We start from the raw sequence: 22772 nt of genomic DNA, 5'->3' as shown, positions 1-22772 counted from the left end.
ATACTTCATACTACTTCGACGTCAAGGAGTGTTACTAGACACATACCTTATTTAATATATTAATTTGATTATTCTATTACCGATTTATTATTGAACCTACAAGGTTACACACAAATGAGTGTTCTAGTTCTTACTAAAGTTTTTTTTTTTTTGATACAGAAAGAATTATTTTATTATTTGATGATTAGATTGGAGAATTTAATTAATCAAAATATAATTTTTCTAAATGAAATATTATTGTGTTTTTTTTTTCTAATACAAAGAATACAAATTAAATAAAAATTATTTATTTATTTTTATTTTAAATCAAAATATATATATATATAAGGTGAGCATATTATAATTATTTATTTTTGAAATAAATAAAAATTAAACTAAATAAATTATACGTTGAAGAGTCTCAATTGCTTCATATAGTCAATTGTGTATATATAAGGAAATGGTCATCATGTATATTATACACAATTATATAAAGTTAAAGATGGTCAATGTCTTCATTTTAGAAACATTTTTTCTTTCTTTTAAGTAAATTAGCATTATTGATCATATGAAATTAAAAGAGTCATTGAGTGTGTGATTTATAAATAGACCTTAAGTGATTTTAACAAAACACATCAAAATACAAAATACAATTATGCTCTAGTTTTTTTGTTCTAATACTCAAAGGTTGAATGTAAGAATTGGTTTCGATGTGGATACACGTAAAGTCTTTACATTTTTGAAAAAAAATTTATGCTTCAAGAATTGATACAAAGACACACTTTTGATATCTAAATATATTTTTTATAATTAAACGCAAAATTAATCTATCCTCTATTCTCTTGCATGTGTTATGACTATTTCTACTTCAAATATAACAAGGGTCCATATGATATACGTCAACTAAATCAAATCCTCGTAAAAGTCAATAAAGACTTAACAACCACATATAACATATTCCTCCGTGAAGCTACGAACTATAATTCCACCTACAATTAATTAATATATATCTATATCTATGCTCGTAACTCCAAAACTTTTCTATGTAAACTAGTGGTTTCAATCTTTTTCGTGTGCTTTTCATTTATCTTTGTATCATGTACATAATTAGAAACAGCCAAAGTATAAGATAAAGTGGGGTAGTCGATTCATAAAAAAATATTTCCTAAAAAAAGTTGACCGTTCAATAAAAATTACTCTCATGTCTTAATCTTAATTTTGATACATACCACTCCGTCATGATGTTTGAGTGTTGTAGTTTAATTTTCATCGATAAAAAAGAATCTTAACTTTGGCATCTCATTGCCACGTTTGTTTGTTTATATTTTTATTAAGTAACTTACTTATTATTTTTTATAAACTTTAACTAACCTTCTTTATCTTACCACACGTTGCATTATTTTGATGAGATGTAATTGTAGATGCTCCATTTTCACAAACATGCTTGTGAAAGTCTCAAATCCTAAAAAGAAAAAGCATGTAATTATAGTTATAGCAAAATGGTATCACATTCACAATCCTCATTCATGATCTGATTCATCTCCCACTCACTACCACTATACTTACGTGCCTATGCAAAGACACGCTGTAAAGTGTAAACAAACAAAACACCCTTTCCTTTTCACGAAAATTATACTAGATGCAAGCTCACACTTTGATAAAACATTAAATAATAGACAAGTCCACTTATAATCTAATCTAATCTAATTTTATTTATTTATTATGGACCATAATCAGATCTACCATATCATGATCTCATCAGGCATATAGTCACACATGGAACAAACATGCTTTGTAATAAACATTATGCTAAAAGGTATACATACATGCATCGATATGTAATATTCTGTGTGTGTAAAACTTTAACAAATGAAAAAAACAAATTCTCCAATTGTTCTCTCTCTCTCTCTCACAAACAATGGTCTATAAATTATTCTCTTAAAGGATAAAGGGAACCTGAATCGTCGTTTTATGGTTTATCTTCCATTAACTTAAAGTTAAATGATTTTTTTCATGATATATTTTTTACCAACTAAAAACTTCTAAAATATATATTTAAATTTTTAAAATTATTGTACAGAAAAATATAAATGATAAATCATATTGATATCTTATTTTAAATTTAAAATATAAAAAAACATTTGTCTCTCAACACATTCAACATGTTTTACTTACGTGGTATAAAACTTTGTTAAAACCCAATTGAATAGTAAGTAGTTACTAACGCACACTCTCTACATTGTAATTTCTAGGTTAGAACATGAAGGTTTTGATTTCTCATGATTTGACTGCAATCACAATTGAATTGAAAATCTTATTACATTAATATCAATTAATTAATTAATATATTTTATACATACCTCCATATAAAGGGTTGTTAATTCCATTCCATACCTACCCTACACAATTGGAGTCACCATCATCCTTTTGTTGTTCTATTTGGTGTCGAAAGGTATAAACTTTGTGAAGAATCTTCACATGATCTAAGAGCAAAAATTCAGGTTTGTATAGAATTTTAATTTTGATTCCTTAATAATCATACCCTTTTTGTCTCTTTGTAGCTGCAAACTCTTATTTTTTTCTTTCTGTTCTTCGTGTTTCGTGTTTGATGCTGATGAATTAAACCTCTTTTGTTTCAACGTGCAATGTGTCACACAGAATCTAACTCCACATGGTGCAAAAATGTTCTTCATTCTTAGTACCTGCTTTTGATGACATCACTTGCTTTTGCTTTTCGTTACTACTCTCTTTCACTTCTTCATCTTCTTATTCACACCGACTCAATATTCTTCTCATAAATCATCTTTTTCCTCATGGCTCTCAATGAAATCTTGCCTACAACGTTGTATTCTTCAAAAGGGTCATTGTGGAATACCCTTTTCAGTAAGATCCTTGGATTGCCTGTTTTGGAGCTTGTTGCAATATGTACTAATTTGGCTGTTCTTGTTTTGTTTCTATTGAGGGAGTTTTTTTTCTGTGTTGGTGGAAGAGTTTGGTTTATTAAGGATAATGATAATAATGTTGTTGTTGTTGTTGGCAATGGAGAAACTTTTGATGTTAGAATTGGGACATGGTTCAAGCTGTCGGTGTTTTCTTGTTTGTATGTCTTGTTGGTGCAAGTTTTGGTTTTGGGGTTTGATGGTTTTGCTTTGATTAAGGAGGAGAATTTTGTGGTTGTGGATTTGTCTCTTCTGTCTTTGCCGGTTGTGCAGTGTTTGGTTTGGATTGTTTTGAGCTTCACTGCTTTGCGTTGCAAGTACAAGGGGTCTCAGAAGTTTCCAATTTTGCTGAGAGTTTCTTGGTTTGTGGTGTTTGTTGTTTGCTTGTGTGGTTTGTATGTTGATGGAAGAGGGTTTTGGGTGGAAGGTTCCAGGCATATGCATTCTCATGTTTTGGCGAATTTCGCTGCTACCCCTGCTCTTGCATTCCTTTGTATTGTAGCAATTAGGGGTGTTTCTGGTATTCAAGTTTGTAGGAACGCTGAGAATCAACAGCCATTACTTCTTGATGAAGATGACGACGAAGAACCAGGTTGCCTCAAGGTTACTCCTTATAGTGATGCTGGACTTTTTAGCTTGGCAACTCTGTCTTGGCTTAACTCAATTCTTTCCATTGGTGCAAAGAGACCGCTTGAGCTTAAGGACATTCCCCTTGTTGCGCCTAAAGATCGAGCCAAAACAAATTTTAAGATTTTGAATTCTAATTGGGAGAAATTGAAGGCTGAAAAATCACCGACTCAGCCTTCATTAGCTTGGACACTTCTCAAATCATTCTGGAAGGAGGCAGCTATTAATGCCATTTTTGCTGGTGTCACTACTCTTGTCTCATATGTAGGTCCATACATGATAAGTTACTTTGTTGATTACTTGAGTGGTATAGAGACTTTCCCTCATGAGGGGTATGTCCTTGCAGGGGTATTCTTTGTTGCGAAGCTTGTGGAGACCTTCACAACGAGACAATGGTATCTAGGAGTTGACATCATGGGGATGCATGTTAGGTCTGCTTTAACTGCAATGGTATACCAAAAGGGGCTTAGGTTATCGAGTTTGGCCAGGCAAAGTCACACAAGTGGTGAGATTGTTAACTACATGGCTATTGATGTTCAGAGGGTAGGGGACTACGCTTGGTATCTTCATGACATGTGGATGCTTCCTCTGCAGATTGTTCTAGCCCTTGCAATTTTGTATAAGAATGTTGGAATTGCAGCTGTTGCGACACTTGTTGCTACAATCATTTCCATCGTAATCACTATCCCCGTGGCTCGGATCCAAGAAGATTATCAAGACAAATTAATGGCTGCTAAGGATGAAAGGATGAGAAAAACATCCGAGTGCCTAAGGAACATGAGGATTCTCAAGCTGCAGGCTTGGGAGGACAGATATCGAATAAAATTGGAGGAAATGCGTGGAGTAGAGTTCAAGTGGCTTAAGAAAGCCCTATACTCCCAGGCTTTCATAACTTTCATGTTCTGGAGCTCACCTATATTTGTTTCAGCCGTCACTTTTGCTACTTCCATATTATTGGGCGGTAAGCTGACTGCAGGTGGTGTACTTTCAGCTCTAGCTACTTTCAGGATCCTCCAAGAACCGTTGAGGAATTTTCCAGACTTGGTATCTACAATGGCTCAGACAAAAGTTTCTCTTGATCGACTATCTTGTTTCCTGCTGGAGGAAGAATTGCAGGAAGATGCAACTACTGTCTTGCCACAAGGTGTTTCTAACATTGCTATAGAAATTAAGGATAGTGAATTCTCTTGGGACCCTTCATCTTCCAGGCCTACTCTTTCAGAGATAAATATGAAAGTTGAAAAAGGGATGCGTGTGGCTGTTTGTGGTACAGTTGGTTCAGGGAAATCAAGTTTCCTTTCTTGCATCCTCGGAGAGATTCCTAAGCTTTCTGGTGAAGTATGTTTGTGTACTTAAGCTTTTAATTCCTTCTATATTATTTTTCTGTATGTTTATTTGCATTATAGGGGCTGTTTGGATTGACTTAGTTGAAGTTATCTACTAGTATTAGTACTTGTAACACTGTTTGGGAAAGCATATGAAAATACTGTGACATGTCTGGAAGCTATTTTCAGCTTATTTCCATAAACTCTCCAGAATAGCTTATGAAAACAACTTAATGCTTATATGAAACAGTTTGACTCTATTTAATCTTTTGCTACAAAAATAACTTATACATAAACACTTACTTGATAAACATTTATGCTATAAATGCTTAATTGAGCTGTTTATCCAAATAGACCCTCAATCTTTTGTTTTGAAACAGTTTTGAAAGATACATTGGATAATTTTGCAGGTCAGTGTGTGTGGCTCTGCTGCATATGTCTCCCAATCAGCATGGATACAATCAGGAACTATAGAAGAAAACATCCTCTTTGGAAGCCCAAAGGACAAACCAAAGTACAAGAATGTTATTCATGCCTGTTCACTGAAAAAGGATCTAGAACTTTTCTCACATGGAGATCAGACAATTATTGGTGATAGAGGTATAAACCTGAGTGGGGGTCAGAAGCAGCGGGTACAGCTTGCTCGTGCACTCTACCAAGATGCTGATATCTATCTCCTCGACGACCCCTTCAGTGCAGTTGACGCACACACTGGATCAGAGTTGTTTAGGGTTAGTTTTCCTTAGCATGGAGTTGATGTTACTGTTTAACTGAATTGTATTCACTTAATTTGTTATATGGAACTGCAGGAGTATATACTGACAGCACTTGCAAATAAAACAGTCATTTTTGTGACCCATCAAGTTGAATTTCTTCCTGCTGCTGATTTGATACTGGTATGGCTATGTGGTTTTTTCTTTTACATCCATGCATTTATATAGTTAGAGGCAAAGTTAATGGTTGAACTTCATTTTACATAATTAGAGGCAAAGTTAATGGTTACTTTCATTTCACATTTGAGAATCATTCATTCATTCCATGCATGATGCATGCTCCAGGGTTTCAGATGTCCTCGCTTATTTCAATGTGATGTTTCAAATTCAAGTTCATCCCATACCCTGTTTACATTCTTACTTCTTTCTTTTTAAAGAATCCTTGGAAAAATATATAATGCTATATGGAGTTTTTGGTTGATTTAAAGTTTTGATTTCGAAAATAATTTAGGGATGTGATCATGCAGTTCATATGAAGTGAAGGTGATTCTTTCTATGTTTATCTTTCCATTTTTGAAGGTTCTCAGGGAAGGGTGCATCATACAAGCCGGAAAGTATGATGATCTGTTACAAGCAGGAACAGATTTTAAAGCTCTAGTTTCAGCTCACCATGAAGCCATAGAGGCAATGGATATCCCTAGTCACTCCTCAGAAGATTCAGATGAAAACTTATCATTGGAGGCATCTGTTATGACCAGTAAGAAATCCATTTGTTCTGCGAACGATATTGACAGTTTGACAAAGGAAATGCAAGATGGACCATCAGCTTCAGATCCAAAAGCAAATAAAGAGAAGAAGAAAGCAAAAAGATCGAGGAAAAAACAGCTTGTTCAGGAAGAAGAGAGGGTTAGAGGCAGAGTCAGCATGAAGGTGTACCTTTCATACATGGCAGCGGCATATAAAGGTTTATTGATTCCACTCATTATCATCGCACAAGCGTTATTTCAGTTCCTTCAGATTGCTAGTAATTGGTGGATGGCGTGGGCTAACCCTCAAACAGAAGGAGACCAGCCCAAAGTAAAACCCATGATTCTTCTTCTTGTTTACATGGCCCTTGCTTTCGGAAGTTCATTGTTTATATTTGTAAGGGCTGTTCTAGTCGCTACATTTGGTCTCGCAGCTGCACAAAAACTATTTTTGAAGATGCTTCGATGTGTTTTCAGTGCACCTATGTATTTCTTTGATTCTACACCAGCTGGAAGGATTTTGAACCGGGTACTTTATTTACTTTTTAATTTCTTTTACCTTTTTCTCCCTGTATATGGTGTAAACTGGGTATTCTATTTGTATTTCTTTTACTCATTTCTCGCTGTATATGGTTTGAGACCATAATAACTTGTCATCTGTATCCGTCCAGGTTTCAGTTGATCAAAGTGTTGTGGATCTTGACATCCCTTTTAGACTTGGTGGGTTTGCTGCAACAACGATACAGCTTATTGGTATTGTTGGTGTAATGACAGAAGTAACATGGCAAGTTTTGCTCTTAGTCATCCCAATGGCCATTGCTTGTTTGTGGATGCAGGTAATTAGAGATATTCATATTCCAGCATCAAATCTTTCAAACTGCTTTGTGAATTGTTCTAACAATAATGAATTCTGTTGCAGAAATACTATATGGCTTCATCAAGGGAACTGGTACGTATTGTAAGCATTCAGAAATCACCAATTATAAATCTTTTTGGTGAATCAATTGCTGGAGCATCCACCATCAGGGGTTTCGGACAAGAAAAAAGGTTCATGAAGCGGAACCTCTATCTACTTGATTGTTTTGCACGGCCATTCTTCTGCAGTCTTGCTGCTATTGAGTGGCTCTGCCTGCGTATGGAGTTATTGTCAACTTTTGTATTTGCTTTCTGCATGGTATTGCTTGTAAGCTTTCCCCGTGGAAGTATTGACCCCAGTAAGTACTTGGTTCTAATAACTCGTTTCCTCTACTTACTCTTGCAAGTGATATGTCTAATCCCGAAGGATTTATGTAGTATTATTAGAAATTAGGTATTGTTTGGCACAAACAGAACGGAACAGAATAGCCTGTTTTATTTTGTTCTCCCTTTTCAGTGGACTAACCATACCACTTTTTTACATTGCCTTCTTTTGTTCCACTATTAACACACACCAAACATGGACAGAACTCGTGTTTTGTTCTGTTAGTTCTAACTTGCATAACTAAAGCTACCTTTGTTTTTTTTTTCTTTCCTTTTTCCACAATTAATGGTTGCAAATGATGCAGAATATAATAGTAAGACATTATTCTGTTGCTTATTACTATTACTTTTTCTACATAGGCATGGCTGGACTTGCTGTGACATATGGTCTGAATTTAAATGCACGTTTATCCCGTTGGATACTTAGCTTTTGCAAACTTGAAAACAAAATTATATCTATTGAAAGAATTTATCAGTACAGCCAAATTCCAAGTGAAGCACCTGCAATGATTGAAGATTCCCGCCCTCCATCCTCATGGCCTGCAAATGGGACAATTGAAATATTTGATTTGAAGGTACCAATATAACTCCATATTTATATGTTCTGCATTTTTTTTTTTGAAGTCTTCATTTGAGAGGTGGAATAGTTTGTCACATTGTTGCTTGACTTGACATTTACTTTTTAGTTGTATCTAATTCAAGCTGTTAACCATGCTACATTTATTACAATATCATAACTATGATTACTGCAATTGTTTATTTTTAATGATACCCCACCTCCATTTTATTACCTAACCCTGTTTCTCCTTAAGGTCCGTTACAAAGAAAATCTTCCTTTGGTGCTTCATGGAGTATCATGCACATTTCCTGGTGGGAAGAATATAGGAATAGTTGGACGCACTGGCAGTGGCAAATCTACTTTGATTCAAGCATTATTTCGATTGATTGAACCAGCAGACGGAAGTATCCACATAGACAACATTAATATTTTTGAGATTGGTCTGCATGACCTCCGAAGTCATCTCAGTATCATACCACAGGATCCAACCTTATTTGAAGGGACCATTCGAGGAAATCTTGATCCCCTTGAGGAGCACTCAGATAAAGATATTTGGGAGGTTAGTATTTCGTATGTATATGCATGTTTGAAAGAAGAGGTTTTGCATCCTTATAACACTGTATTAGCCAAAGTAGTTATTGTTTTTAATTGAAATGGAAGTATTGTTATTAAGGGAGGATTAAGAAAGTGGTCAAGACATCTGAACAGTAAAAACAAACATAAACAAAAATGTATAAAAAGGGGAGAAAGAAAGGACATGAAGCCAATATAAAGAAAAGTCTGCAATACTTTTTACTAGGCAAGAGCTCATAACATGAAAATAGACCAACAATTCATTTTGAAAATTATGGCTATTTGAGTAGAAGACTATGCACATCTGCTCTGTAATTGTGGGTTTTAATTTTCCACAGGCGCTAGATAAGTCTCAACTTGGAGAGATCATCCGTGAGAAAGGACAAAAACTCGATACACCAGGTAGGTAGCCATGCAGATTTTTGCAAAATACACATGTTCCTTCCCCACCCCGTAAAAGGAAAAGTGTTTGGATTCACAAGTACTTATCTTAACGCTTTGAAATCTGCAGTTATAGAAAATGGAGACAATTGGAGTGTAGGACAGCGACAACTTGTTTCTCTTGGCCGAGCTCTACTGAAGCAGTCAAAAATACTTGTACTTGATGAAGCAACAGCATCCGTTGACACAGCCACTGATAATCTTATCCAGAAGATTATCCGAACAGAGTTCAAAGACTGCACTGTGCTTACCATTGCACATCGTATTCCTACTGTCATTGACAGCGATCAAGTTCTGGTGCTCAGTGATGGTGTGTATCGTAACAGTCATATTTTATTCTTCTGTTTGTCTTTTTTGTCCATTGGATTTGCATTATGGTTCAATAATTTATGCTTATGAAGATAACCCTACAATGCCTTTGCAGGTCGAGTTGCCGAGTTTGACACTCCGTTACGACTATTAGAGGACAGGTCATCCATGTTTCTAAAGTTGGTGACTGAGTATTCCTCACGGTCGAGTGGTATACCAGAATTTTAGATCAGATCAATGCTTAGAAACATAATTGTGGGCAGTGGCCAGAGCATGAAGACAATTCAGAAGTCGAAACAGTCGTGGATGATGCCTCCCTTGCATGCTATTGCTACTGATGCATTTGGCGCATGCATAGACCAAAATAGAAAAAGAATAAAAAGAAGCGGATGTGATTCAAGAACTCTAGTGGGAGAGAATTAGTTTTGATTTTTCCCTTTTTAACACATTTGAGGAATTCGGGCATGGTTAGCATGCTTCGTAACTCAATAAGACATCTGTGATTACAGGAAAGCAAGTATAGGCATCTGAATTGGTTTCAATGATGTGCAATAAAGTAGTTTGTAGACTGAGGAACTAGATTTTTGCTTAGTTAGAAAAGGGTAGAGTTTAAACTTTCCTTTGTATTCCATAACTTGTAGAGAAAGTTCAGAATTAAGTCATTTCTATCTCATATCCCCACCCCCAAAGGAAAATTAGATTTGGTTATCTTATATTCTCTGCAGAGTTATTTAATTTTCTATTTTTTATCAAGTGTAATTAACTGTTTACAATATCTTCATTCTGTAGTGTAGTATCCCTTGCATTATAATGCAACAAAATTTTCCTTATTTGGATTGTTTTTGTGGTTGAGATGGATGGAATAGTGATAAAGGCTCATTGATCTACCCAAAAAAATGCATACTAATTGTTGGCCATACTCATAAGGATGTATGGCAGGATCTAGTAATGCAGACAGTGCTATAAAACACCCAGTGGTAGGGTCCAAGAAAGGGTAGGATTCATCTGGGGTAAATTGTGAGAAAGTGTTGCGTATGATACACCGCTAATTGATGCTTGAAAATCACCCATAATTTCGAAGAAGATCAACGTCTTCACCTTTAAGTAGAAGTTCATTGTCCTCAATGTTGGTAAAACCAAGACAATGATCTAACTAATAGTATTTGTTTTTTGACGAATCAGTTTTGATTGAGCCATCTTCTTAATTGTAAGGAGTAATACTGTGAACTTCTACTTACTATGAACGTTGTCGGTTGTTCAAGTTGCATACCATCTTTAAGTATTCATTACGCATATACTATATGAGACACTTCTCCACCCTAAATGTGTCTTACCTTACTAACAATCCACTATGTAAAAGAAAGTCTTAGAAAATCATTATGCAATCAATTAAAAGTTTTAATTGGTGGAGTAAATTTTTTTCTTTTTACTGCAATTGGTGGAGTAACTAATGTGCTTGCTTTAGAGTACCTACGCACATAGAGTGAGGTAAATCGCAGACGCATAATATACATGTATGGGCTCGTTTGTTATACTTCCTCCGTCCTTTAATCTAAGCCCTCATTGCAAATTTCATAAAGATTAAGAAAAGGTGAAAGTGTAATTAATATGTTCATTTTGTATGGGGATAATACTAAATTGTCCTTATTTGTAGTGTATTCAAATTTGACTTTTTTCATATTCCAAGAGAAATTAGTAGTATTAACTAGGGTTATGTTTGGAAAAAAATAATTAATGCATCTAGAAAATTGAAAGAGATGTTATATTTAGGACAAATTTTTTTCTCAATGGATGCTTATAACTAGGGATGGAGGGAACCCACTTGGGTTGGCCTAGTGGTATTGGCTTGGGACCTGTGAGTGTGTTCCTCTTTAAGGTCTCATGTTCGATTCTTTCGTGTCAATTTAGATGAGTTAATTTAACTTAAAAAAAAAAAAAAACTAGAGACGGAGGAGCATAAAATATTGTTTTTTTAGAGGTAAACTATAGTTTTTTAAAAATGATATTTATAGGGTTTCATATTTTTGCTATAATTTTTTTAACAAACAACTTTTTAAAGAAAGCTTTATGTGGGAATTGGTTTGAACAACTTAACTTAAAAAGTTATTTTAAGTATTATTATTTTTTGCTACAAATTTTTTTTGGATACTAAAATTTCAAAAAAAGATTAAAATGAGAAAATAGTTTCAATAGTTTCTCATAAAAATTATTTTTGAGATAATATCTTTTTAAAAAAAATGTGTTATTTTTATTATGTTAAATCTCTGACAATGCATATAATTTTTAAAAATAAGTAAGAATCACTTTTTTTTAATCAATAACAGTCATTGCTAGCACAAAAACTCAAGAAAAACAATGAAACAGTAACACCAGGGTTTCAAAAGTCAGCTTGAGTCATTCCATACACATAAAGACAATCATTTATCATAACCTTCCTCTTATGTTAAAACATCAACTAGGGAAAAAAGGAGGAGAAGAAGCAATGTTGTGACATGTATCTAGTCGTGTTTCATGAGTACACAAACTGTCCCACACCACATTGTGTGTCTTTTGTTTGTTTGAATTGCCAAATTTCTACATTGTCCTCTTTTATTGAGGAATGAACTTTTACATTGCTTTTGTCTTAAATGCCACCCTTCGGAACAATTAAGGACCATGTATCTACAGCACTTGACTTCTCTCTGAACAACTCACTAAAAAAATTGATATTACAACTATTAATGCTAAATTGAACAATTAATATTACTCGATCCCTCTCAATTGACACTGAGTCTTTTGCTCATTTCACACTTATTAAAAAAAATATAGTATTAGTGAATGAGAGAGAAAAATAGTTTTAAATGTTCCTGTCAAGTATTGTTCATTTACCATTATCATAAATTCAAAATATAATATATTGAATTGGGAGTGATGAAAGTAATATTAATTAGAATTATAATTAGAAAAAAGTAATTAATATTGCATTGAAAAGAGAAATAGGTCAGTTATTTTATGACAATATTTTTTTACAAAAGGCTCAGTTATTATGGAACGGAGGGAGTACATAATTATGGTCTCGTTTGTTTAAGATTTTTTAAAAAATTGTTTTTGATGTTTGAGTTATGTTTGCGTGTATCCCCCTCTGGTCTTTAATTGTAAATAAAAGTAGGTCAATAAAAATTGATACATTTTCTTTAACCTATTTTTGTTTATAATTAAAGTCAGAGGTAGTAAGCTTTTTTCAAAAATTGTTTTTATGTTAAAAATAAATAATTATTTCGATTAGTTTTGAATAAAATCATTTTTTACAGTAGAGAAAGAAAAACATAGTTTATGGTGTCTATGTTTTTTTTATTTTTATCAAAACATTAAAATATAAAAGACAAGAGATGTCTAAATCAATACAAGAGAGTTAGAAAGTGGATAACATGTGAAAAGAAAATCATCTTCCTATATAAGAGGAAAGATCCTAAGGAATGAGGTGACTAGTCCACCATTGTACAAAAAAGTTAGGCAGATTAAAGACTACCCTCTCTATGAAATTTACTACAAAAGTATTGATATTTCTAACTATTTTTTTTACAGTTGAACCAACTATTATGTAACCGTCGAAGCAGCTTTTAAACCATACAGATGAAAATATATTTTACCGTACATAGTTTCTGAACTTCAATATTTCTTTCATCCATTGTGTTTGTTTTTCTTAAATATCTCGAAAAATAATCTTCAAATTATTTATATCAAAATCACTTTTATTTAAATATATGACAAAAAAAAAATTCTCTTAAGTACCCCATCAGTGTTTTTTGGGTTTTGAGTGGAATCCAACTCACATAAGTTTTTTCCCGTAAAAAAATGTAACAAATTATTGTGTTTCAAGTGACTTTCACTTCCTTAAAAAAAAAAAAAAAAAAAAGTGACTCTCACTCAAAAATAGTCAAATTGAACCAAAAGACCTATGTATCTGATATACAATAAAGTTTTGGATCAGTACTTAATGTCTAACTACTATTTAATTACCAATATTTTGGAGCACAAAATATCAACTGATCCAAAAAAAAAAAGACAAGAATTTTTATCATCAAGTCTTTTGTTTTTGTCAAAAAAAATAAATCATAAAGTCTTTTGTTATTTGAAATAATTATTGTAGAATTCTTTTATTTAACTGAAAAATCCAACCATAGAGGCTGTCTATGCTTCTCTTATTCAAATAGCCCAATTAATTACTATCCAAATTGGTTCCGGCTGAGTTAGAAAAGAGAAATGATATTTGTACAACCATTTTTTAACAACCTTTGTGATAACTTTATGTTTTATATTCACATTACGTTTTTACTTTCTCTCTTTATTGCTTTGGTTTTTGTACCATTATTTCATTTTCTTTGTACATTAATGGTTGTCTTATAAGTTATCATTGAAATGGTTGTTCAAATAACACAACTCATTAAAAAATAGCCCAATTAATTTTTAATAACTTAGGCTGATTCAACTTTCCACTTGAGTGTATTTCAAGTAATCTTAGGAGAACATTGAGTTTCCTTCATCATGAGGTAACCTCTAGATCAAATCTAACTCATTGAAAAAGGTGAAATTAAAAGCCCCTCCAAACTTGAATAAGTTCTCAGTGCACATCGATTGTGGCACATTTCAGTGATTACTACAGTATCTTACCATGGACTCTAAATTCAAGGATGGTTCATTTGAGTACATCAACATGGATGGAAAGAATGTGGGTGCAACAATGCGGTTGCACCATAGAAGCAACAACAAAGGTGAGTCAAAAGATTGTTGTTGCATCAACATTTATGTAAACAACAATGTTCAAGGTGTCACAAATTCTGTGTTGCATGATAGTGAGGTTAGGATGAGAGACCCAGGTGTTAGTATATATTTTGAAGATTTGAAGTTTGATAAAGGAATTCCCACTTACAGCAAAAGATTTTGTTGGGGAGATAAACTTGGTTATTGTCTCTGCATATTAATTTTGTTATTGGCTCTTATTTTTCTCTTGGTGCTTCTTTTCTCAACTAGAATCATCATTTTTATCCTGTGAAATCCAGTTACTACATTGTATGATTTTTATTATCTAATTATTTTACTTTTTGTGTGTGTGTGGGGGGAAGGATAGGAAAATAATTTGATCTAGATTAGATGCTTCAATTATCAAAAGCAGATGTTGGTTAAGATTCTGAGTTTTCAATTGGTCGAAATCAGAACGTGAATCATCTATAATTATTTTTTCAAAAAATTTAGCGGCGTAACACGATAACAAAGTAGAAAATAGTGGATTTTATTATGTGTCGCAGCATGTCAAATATTTCTATAGTTTTTTGTTATATGAGTTATACTTGCGGTACAACATGAATCATCTATCTCTATCATGCGGTTTAAACAACTCGTAATAAATTTCAAGACATAATTTGTGTCCAAACAACATTTCTAATTGTGTTTATATTTACGACTTCAAATTAGGAATGCATTGATACTTTCTTTTCTTCAATTTATATTGTTAAGAGATTATAAGAATGTTGAAATTAATGATGATGATTATCACCGCATTTTGATAATGCGAATGTGAAAGAGGAAGAGAACGACTTTCCCACGCTCATCATCTGATATTGCATCCATCCCAACATCTATAAAATATGTTGCTTTCATCTCCTTTAACTCTCACCATCACTTCTTTGCCAATTTGCCCATATTCCTCTCATCTCTTCAAATAATACTACACTACCATATTCATCCAAATTTGTCATCTTCCTTCCTTGAATTATACCCTCACCATCAATTTAGTTTTTTTTTTTGAAACACCATCAATTTAGTTCTTCACCTTATTTTTTTTTTCCGTCTATTTTCTCATCTCATTACAAATTTATCATATTTATCATTTTAATCTACTTATTTCTTTTTGTCATGTGTATGTATATTGAGTTTTGGGTGTTTAAAAATCATCTTTCTTATGACTTAGCTCAGTCGGTATGGACATTACATATTATATATATGAGTCGGAATTCGAATCCTGGACACTCCACTTCTCCACATTTAAAAATCATTTTTCCTTATTAACCTGCTTCATGTTTCCATCTCACATATGTTCACTCATCTTCTTCATTCTCCCTTTTTTTTTTTTTATTATTATCTCCAATTTTGCTTCCATGAAAACACATGGAATGGAATTCCAGCTGAATTATACAAACAATATGGCTTGAAAAAACATGGAGGGAGAGTATGGAGAGATGAGACGAGGATACTAACTTTTGAGTAAAAATAATAAAAAAAGGTATTTTGATATTTTATATAGCTTATACATAAAATAAAATGTTGTTTCCGACAATAAAAATAAGTTGGAAAGTTGTTCCATGATTTAATAAGGTATAAAAAATTCATGTTTTTATCCGGTCTCTTATTTTATAATTGTTTGGTCTTATTATCAGTTTTTTAATTAAAAATGTACAATAAAAGTTGTCATGTCAAGTAACTTATTTATTTGCAAATCAAACTCATTATTTGTGTTACTCTCTATCCCAAAATAAATGGTTGTATTTGATCAATGTCAGATACTACCCACACCTCAAATAATCTAAGTTACACTCCAAAATTATTAATATACCATTTAATTAAAATAAAAATTTCAATCCAATTTAAAACCCAGAAAACCCAGTTTACGTATTCTAAGTTCCCGTATCCCCACAAAATTGAGAGATGTTGGTATTATTGTAAAATTTTAAATAAATTTAGGTGTAACTAAAATTATATAAGGTGAGACTAAAAAGAGTCTTGATTAATTCATTAATAAATACATACAAAGTGAGAGAGTGATAAATTGGTAGTGATGCAATAATATTAATTATAGGTACAATAGAAAAAAAAATAAAAGAAATTAAAATTGCATTGAAAACTGACAGTTATGTTGGAACAAAATATATATTTAAACGTGACATTTATTTTGGAGCTGAAAGAGTATCAAATATTAAACACTAGTGTTTACTGTTTAGTCTATATGCTTTTATTATCGTGAAAATTTGATTACGTTGTTGGTTTTTTTTTCACATTTAGTTATACTATCCTTAAACAAAAGTTGACATCTATGAACAATAATTTTTATGAAATTTTAATTTTAATTAAAATTATTTTATTATGATTAATTATAGTTATAGATATTTTAAAATTTAAAATTATAATAAATTATATTTATCCTTTTGAATTTAATTTGTATACTTTGTTAATATAAAATTAGTTCACATATTTATTAATCGATATGACAATGCGGATAGGTGTAGAACTTTGTCCAATCTCTAACATAAATTGAATTAATTCCTATGACAACATATAATTTTTTTTTTTTGACTGGAAACCATCTCATTCATTGCAATCAAGAAGTTTAGAAACTACAATAGATGAGACAGGATCAGGGACATTCCCAATCCATTCCTTAGTACCTACACTTCTAGCTAGAGCTGTCAAAATGGGCCGGGCCGTAAGGGCCGGCCCGAAAGCCCGAATAAAATGTAGGGCTTGGGCCGAATAATTGGAGCCCGAAATTTGAATAGGGCTTTTTAGCCCGGCCTGTAAAAGCCCTTGGCCCGTTAGGGCTAGCCCGTCCGGGCTCCGGGCTGCCCGGAAGCCCGCAAAAAATACAACTGTTTTTTTTTTTTTTTTTGTGTGGTCTGTGTTGTGTGTGTGACTCAGCCCGCCCCAATTTGGAGATTTGACCCGGCCCGGCCCAAGTGAATTGAAAAGAGAACAAAGTACAAACCCTAATTCTAATTCACTCAACAACTCTCCTCTCTCTCACTCACTCTCTCTTACGTGCAATACGTATACGGCCGCCGCTCAACACTCTCCTCTCAGTCTCACTCTCCTTGCCGCTCCACTCTCCTCTCACTCTCTCATTTTTACGGCCGCCGGCGCCGCTCCATTTCTATCTAATCTCAGCCCTCAGGTCAGGTCGGAGGTCGCACAAGCTCACCATCTTCAGAACTCACTTCTCAGCCCTCAGGTCGCATCGCAGCCGCCAGCCATCAGGTCTCAGCCTCTCGTCTCACTCTCAGCCCTATCGTATCGTTTCACTCTCAGCCCTCAGGTCGCACAAGCTCACCATCTTCAGAAGCTCACTCACATCTCACACTCACAGCTCAGAGGTTCGATTGCTTCCTTTCTTCGTTTTATTGGTTTTGTTAGTTTCTTTGTTTCTTCTTTTTTTGCAGTTTCTTCGATCCTCATCATTTTCTTAATTTCTAATTCAGGCTCAGCAGCTATTGTTTCTAATTTAGGCTTAACAGCTCCATTTCTAATTCAGTTCGTATTTCTTTTGTTATTGAAGTGAACTGTGTAGTATAATATACTTGGCTAAAATTGAAGTAACAGCAACATCGTGTCGTGTTACAATTACAATGTATTTCTTTTCTTAATCTTCATCGATGAAGTTATTACAATGTATGTAAATTGAAGTATAACATTAATAGCTGCTGAAATATAATATACTTATGTAATCATATTTAATGAATTGATATAGAGTAGTTATTCTATATGTAATCTTTAATGATTGACTGGCTGTGATATTAATAGCATTATTATCATTTTTCTGTACAATAGTTAGCATACATATTAGAAGTTTTAGCAATTAAAGGAAGATTGCAAAGAAGCTCTAATTTATATTTTTGTTAGTGAAACGATTAATAATTTAATTTCTCAAGCATATTGAGGTTCATTTCTGCCTCATGGAATCATTTGAAAAATTTGATTAGAACTATAAAAGTCCCATTTCATATTCCTTTTCAGGAACTCCATCTATTACTTCTGAAAAATTTAATAGAAAAAAATTATTTGGATTGGTACTTTGCTGTTGAATTTTGGTATCTTGGTGAGGGAATTTATGATCATTTGACATCCTGAGATTTTAACTTTTAATTTTCACTAATAGTGTTTGTATTCTATAATGTTTTTGTTATCTCATGATATATTCATAGTATGACAAAATGCAGATGAACATGGTTCCGGTACGAGGAGTTGATATTGTGTATCCTGCACTTGTCATTGTGAATATTACCCTGCATCCGTGAATAAATTGTGAGTGATCTGATCTTATATTACCCTGTGTTGTTTGGTCTGGTTGTGTTTTAACCTTTGTTATCAATCAAATGTAAACAAAATTGAAGTTGCCAAGAATGTAATCCAAAATCATGATGTGTTATCTACTTATCTGATCAATGTAGAAATGAGTTTGAGGTCATTGAATTTCTGGTTTAGAAGTCGTTATTCTAGGCTTATAATTTGGCATATAATGTTGCAGGAATTACAATCTGTTTGTGCTTCAAATATGAGGGATAATGATATTGATAGTAGTGGAAGTCATGAAAATATGTGCGTTGATGGGGAAATTGAGAGCCAAGCTCGGGAAATTCCACCGGTAGCACTAATTGATCAAAATGCACAAGAAGTGTCTTCTGATCCAAAGGATAAGAAGCGTAAGGGCAAGGCTAAGGCTAAGGACAAGGATACGGGCAAGGTCAAGAGCCAGGGTAAAGCCCTAACATCTGATGTGTGGCTATATCTTGTGAAAGTTGGTATTGTAGATGGAGTAGAGAAATGTAGATGCAAGGCGTGTCACAAATTATTAACTTGTGAATCAGGAAGCGGAACTAGTCATTTAAAGCGTCATGTACGTAGTTGTAGCAAGACTATAAAAAATCATGATGTGGGTGAAATGATGATTGATGTTGAAGGAAAATTAAGAAAGAAAAAGTTTGACCCTATGGCTAATCGAGAATTTTTAGCTAGAATCATGATTACACATGGTGCACCATTTAATATGGTTGAGTGGAAGGTGTTTAGAGAATACCAGAAGTTTTTGAATGATGATTGTGTTTTCGTTAGTAGAAATACAATAGCCAAAGAGATTTTGAATGTTTATCGTGATGAGAAACAAAAGCTGAAATCACAGTTAGCTCAAATTCGAGGGAGAGTTTGCTTGACTTCTGATTGTTGGACGGCATGCAGCAATGAAGGTTATATTTCTTTAACTGCTCATTATGTTAATGTGAATTGGAAGTTAGAAAGTAAGATTTTAGCATTTGCTCACATGGAACCCCCACATAGTGGGCGAGATTTAGCTTTGAAGGTTTTAGAAATGTTAGATGATTGGGGCATTGAAAAGAAAATTTTTTCCATCACTTTAGATAATGCTTCTGCAAACAACAGTATGGCTAACTTTTTGAAAGAGCATCTAGGTTTATCAAATAGTTTGTTGCTTGATGGAGAATTTTTCCATATAAGATGCTCAGCTCACATCTTGAACCTCATTGTTCAAGATGGACTCAAGGTAGTTAGTGATGCTTTGCATAAGATTAGGCAAAGTGTGGCTTATGTGAGGGTAACAGAAAGTCGAACACTACTTTTTTCTGAATGTGTTAGAATTGTTGGTGATATTGATACAACCATAGGATTGAGATTAGATTGTGTTACTCGATGGAATTCCACTTTTATAATGCTACAGAGTGCGCTTGTTTATCGTCGTGCATTTTATAGCTTAAGTTTACGGGATTCAAATTTTAAGTGTTGTCCTACAAGTGAGGAGTGGAGAAGGGCTGAAATAATGTGTGAGATTTTGAAGCCATTTTTCACTATTACAAACTTGATATCTGGCTCTTCATATCCTACATCAAATCTGTACTTTGGTGAAATATGGAAGATTGAGTGCCTCATAAGATCTTATTTGACAAGTGAAGATCTTTTAATTCAAAAAATGGCTGAAAATATGAAGGTGAAATTTGATAAGTATTGGAGTGACTATAATGTTGTTTTGGCAGTTGGGGCTGTTCTTGATCCAACCAAAAAGTTTAACTTTTTGAAATTTGCTTATGAAAAACTTGACCCACTCACAAGTGAGGAGAAGTTGAAAAAAGTTAAGATGACTTTGGGGAAGCTTTTTTCCGAGTACATCAAGAATGGAATTCCTTCTAATCTAAGCTCTTCACAAGTCCAGCCTAGCTATGGTGGAGGAACTCGAATTACATCATCTTCATATGATGTAAGTTCATACATTCTTTCTTTATTTTATTCTTTTATTAATTATTTGTTTTTGTTTGTATGAATATTTTGTAACTTGGTTAGGTTGGATGATTTGTAGGAATTTGAAGAATATGAAAGCCAATCAAGTAACAGCACCGGAAAATCAGAACTTGATACTTATTTAGATGAGTTGCGGATGCCTCTATCTCAAGAATTTGATGTCTTAGCTTTTTGGAAGGAAAGAAGTCGTAGAAGTCCAAATCTTGCAAGGATGGCTTGCGATATATTGAGTATTCCAATAACAACGGTGGCATCAGAATCTGCGTTTAGTATTGGCGCCCGAGTTGTGAATAGGTATAGAAGTTCAATGAAAGATGATTCTGTTCAGGCTCTCTTGTGCGCACGTAGCTGGTTACATGGTTTTGAAGGTATGGTTTTTATAGTTCTATCATTTTTACAATTGTTTTATAGTTTATATTATTGTCAATAGAACTGGCTGAAGTGGTTTTAAGGTACTGAACCATTAATATGGTTCAAATCAGTTCAGTTTATTTACCATGTATTGATGTACACCCCTATCAAGTGACTCAACATGTTGCTTGAGACCAAACAATTACAGAGATTAAAAGCAACATGTCTTTTAGCAGGGGAGTTCATGGCATAGTTCCTGAATTGAAGCATATTAACTGTTACATTAAGTTTATCAAGTTTATGTAGCAATTAGTTTGATATTAACGTAAGTTGAAACTCATGTCCTTCAATAAAAGCTTGTTACAAAGTTCTGGAATGCAATGTATAGTTAAACAGCATAGTGTGATGATGACATGTGCAAAGAAGTCAGTACTGTATCTCCTAACTCCTATTATTCTGTTTGACTATTATGATACTAAGATATTGTGAATTGTTCCGGCTAGCCTATGGTTCTGTCACAGTTACACAGTCAATACTAAGATATTCTCACAGTAATTGATTTATTTTTAATTATCAATACTGAAGTGATTTTTTAATCTCTATATTTAACAATCAAATTTTGTAATTTGTAGAATTATACGATGACAACAATGATGTTCAAGAAGATGAAACTCGTGGAAGTGGACAAGCATCAAATAGTACTGTGGATATTGTGAACCTTGAAGAAGATTAAGTGACTTTGGGAGTGACTTTTTGGATTAAAACTTTTGTTATGTTATTACTTATTTTGGATAATTAGTATTTTGAATTTAGAATCTTCATTCTGGATAATTGGTGACTTGTGTTAATGTTACTATAGATAATTGTTATTATCTTGGATCAATCATTTGTTCACTATTAGCCTATTTATTTGTGTATATTTAAGTTATTATGTTCAATCCTTAAAGAATGGGAAGGAAAAAAAAAATACAGATACGGGCCCGGGCTGGCCCGTTAGCCCGGCATATTTATGTATGTTTTGTACTTAAAAGAATGGAAAAGGGAAGAAAAAATACGGGCCAGGGCTGGCCCGTTAGCCCGGGAGCCCGAAGAGGGCCGGGCTCGGGCTCATTTTTTGCAGCCCATATTCAAACCCGGCCCTTAAAAGCCCTTGGCCCGGCCGGGCCGGGCCTAAACGGGCCGGGCCGCCCGTTTTGACAGCTCTACTTCTAGCTACACCTACAAGAGCATGGGCAGCTTTGTTCTTACATCTTTTAACAGCAACAACACTTATATTTAATAAACTAACCAAAATGTCTAAACAGTCAACAATAATGAAATCAATTTCAACACAGTTCATCTTCCCCATAATACAATTGACTACATTAGCAGCATCCATCTCAATCACCACATTTTGGAGGTTTTGAGTCTTTACCCATTGCAGGCACCATCTCAATCCCAACGCCTCAGCCATATTTGGGGAACATGTGATCCTCTCGCTCTTGGTGGCTGCAACTTGTACGACACCTTCATGGTCCCTACTGATTAAACCCCAACAAGTGTAGTTATCTTTAAAACAGCCAGCATCAATGTTCACCTTAACAGAACCCGCTTGCGCCGGTAACCAAGTATCACTCCCAACATTTATGGTTTCATGCATCTCATCAGACTCAAAAAACAGATTACAAGCTAAGTTAAACTCATCAGCCATAATAGAGACATTTTGGGCGGCACACACCACATTAAGTGGTCGCTTGTTGAACACTGCGTCATTCCGCATTTTCCAGATGGTCCATAGAAATAGACTAAAGAGTTGAGTAGCTTGGGCATTAGAATTAGATAACCATTTCATCATCCATTGAGTTAAGTTAACCTGTGTTGGAACATGTAATCCGAGCGGAGATGTAAACCAGAACCTTTGAGTTTCTTGACAGTGCATGAAG

The 22772-nt window shown here is 33.8% G+C and overlaps 1 protein-coding gene across 2 annotated transcripts; it reads left to right on the top strand.

The window, feature by feature from the left end:
- Positions 1-2305: 2305 nt before the first annotated feature.
- On the top strand, positions 2306-10199 carry LOC11437949 (ABC transporter C family member 5). Of its 2 annotated transcripts, XM_024769612.2 has the most exons (12): positions 2306-2480; positions 2638-4883; positions 5281-5601; positions 5680-5766; positions 6163-6858; positions 7001-7165; positions 7249-7543; positions 7929-8143; positions 8381-8686; positions 9039-9102; positions 9212-9451; positions 9566-10199. In XM_024769612.2, the coding sequence occupies exons 2-12, from the start codon at positions 2793-2795 to the stop codon at positions 9676-9678; spliced, it is 4593 nt and encodes a 1530-aa protein (XP_024625380.2). In that variant the 5' UTR covers positions 2306-2480; positions 2638-2792; the 3' UTR covers positions 9679-10199. The 2 variants fall into 2 exon arrangements, with proteins under 2 accessions (XP_024625380.2, XP_039684057.1); XM_039828123.1 differs by lacking the exon at positions 2306-2480 and having other exon boundaries at positions 2487-4883.
- The last annotated feature ends 12573 nt before the right edge of the window (positions 10200-22772 follow it).

The sequence above is a fragment of the Medicago truncatula genome, chromosome 7 (assembly GCF_003473485.1).
Source record: "Medicago truncatula cultivar Jemalong A17 chromosome 7, MtrunA17r5.0-ANR, whole genome shotgun sequence".
NCBI classification, from domain to species: domain Eukaryota; kingdom Viridiplantae; phylum Streptophyta; class Magnoliopsida; order Fabales; family Fabaceae; genus Medicago; species Medicago truncatula.
This window is presented reverse-complemented; position numbering and strand designations above follow the sequence as displayed.

Coding starts and splice junctions, on each gene's coding strand:
- LOC11437949 (XM_024769612.2), top strand. CDS start 2,793: ATGGCTCTCAATGAAATCTTGCCTACAACGTTGTATTCTTCAAAAGGG. Junction 4,884..5,280: donor TTCCTAAGCTTTCTGGTGAA/GTATGTTTGTGT, acceptor ATAATTTTGCAG/GTCAGTGTGTGTGGCTCTGC. Junction 7,544..7,928: donor CCGTGGAAGTATTGACCCCA/GTAAGTACTTGG, acceptor TTTTCTACATAG/GCATGGCTGGACTTGCTGTG.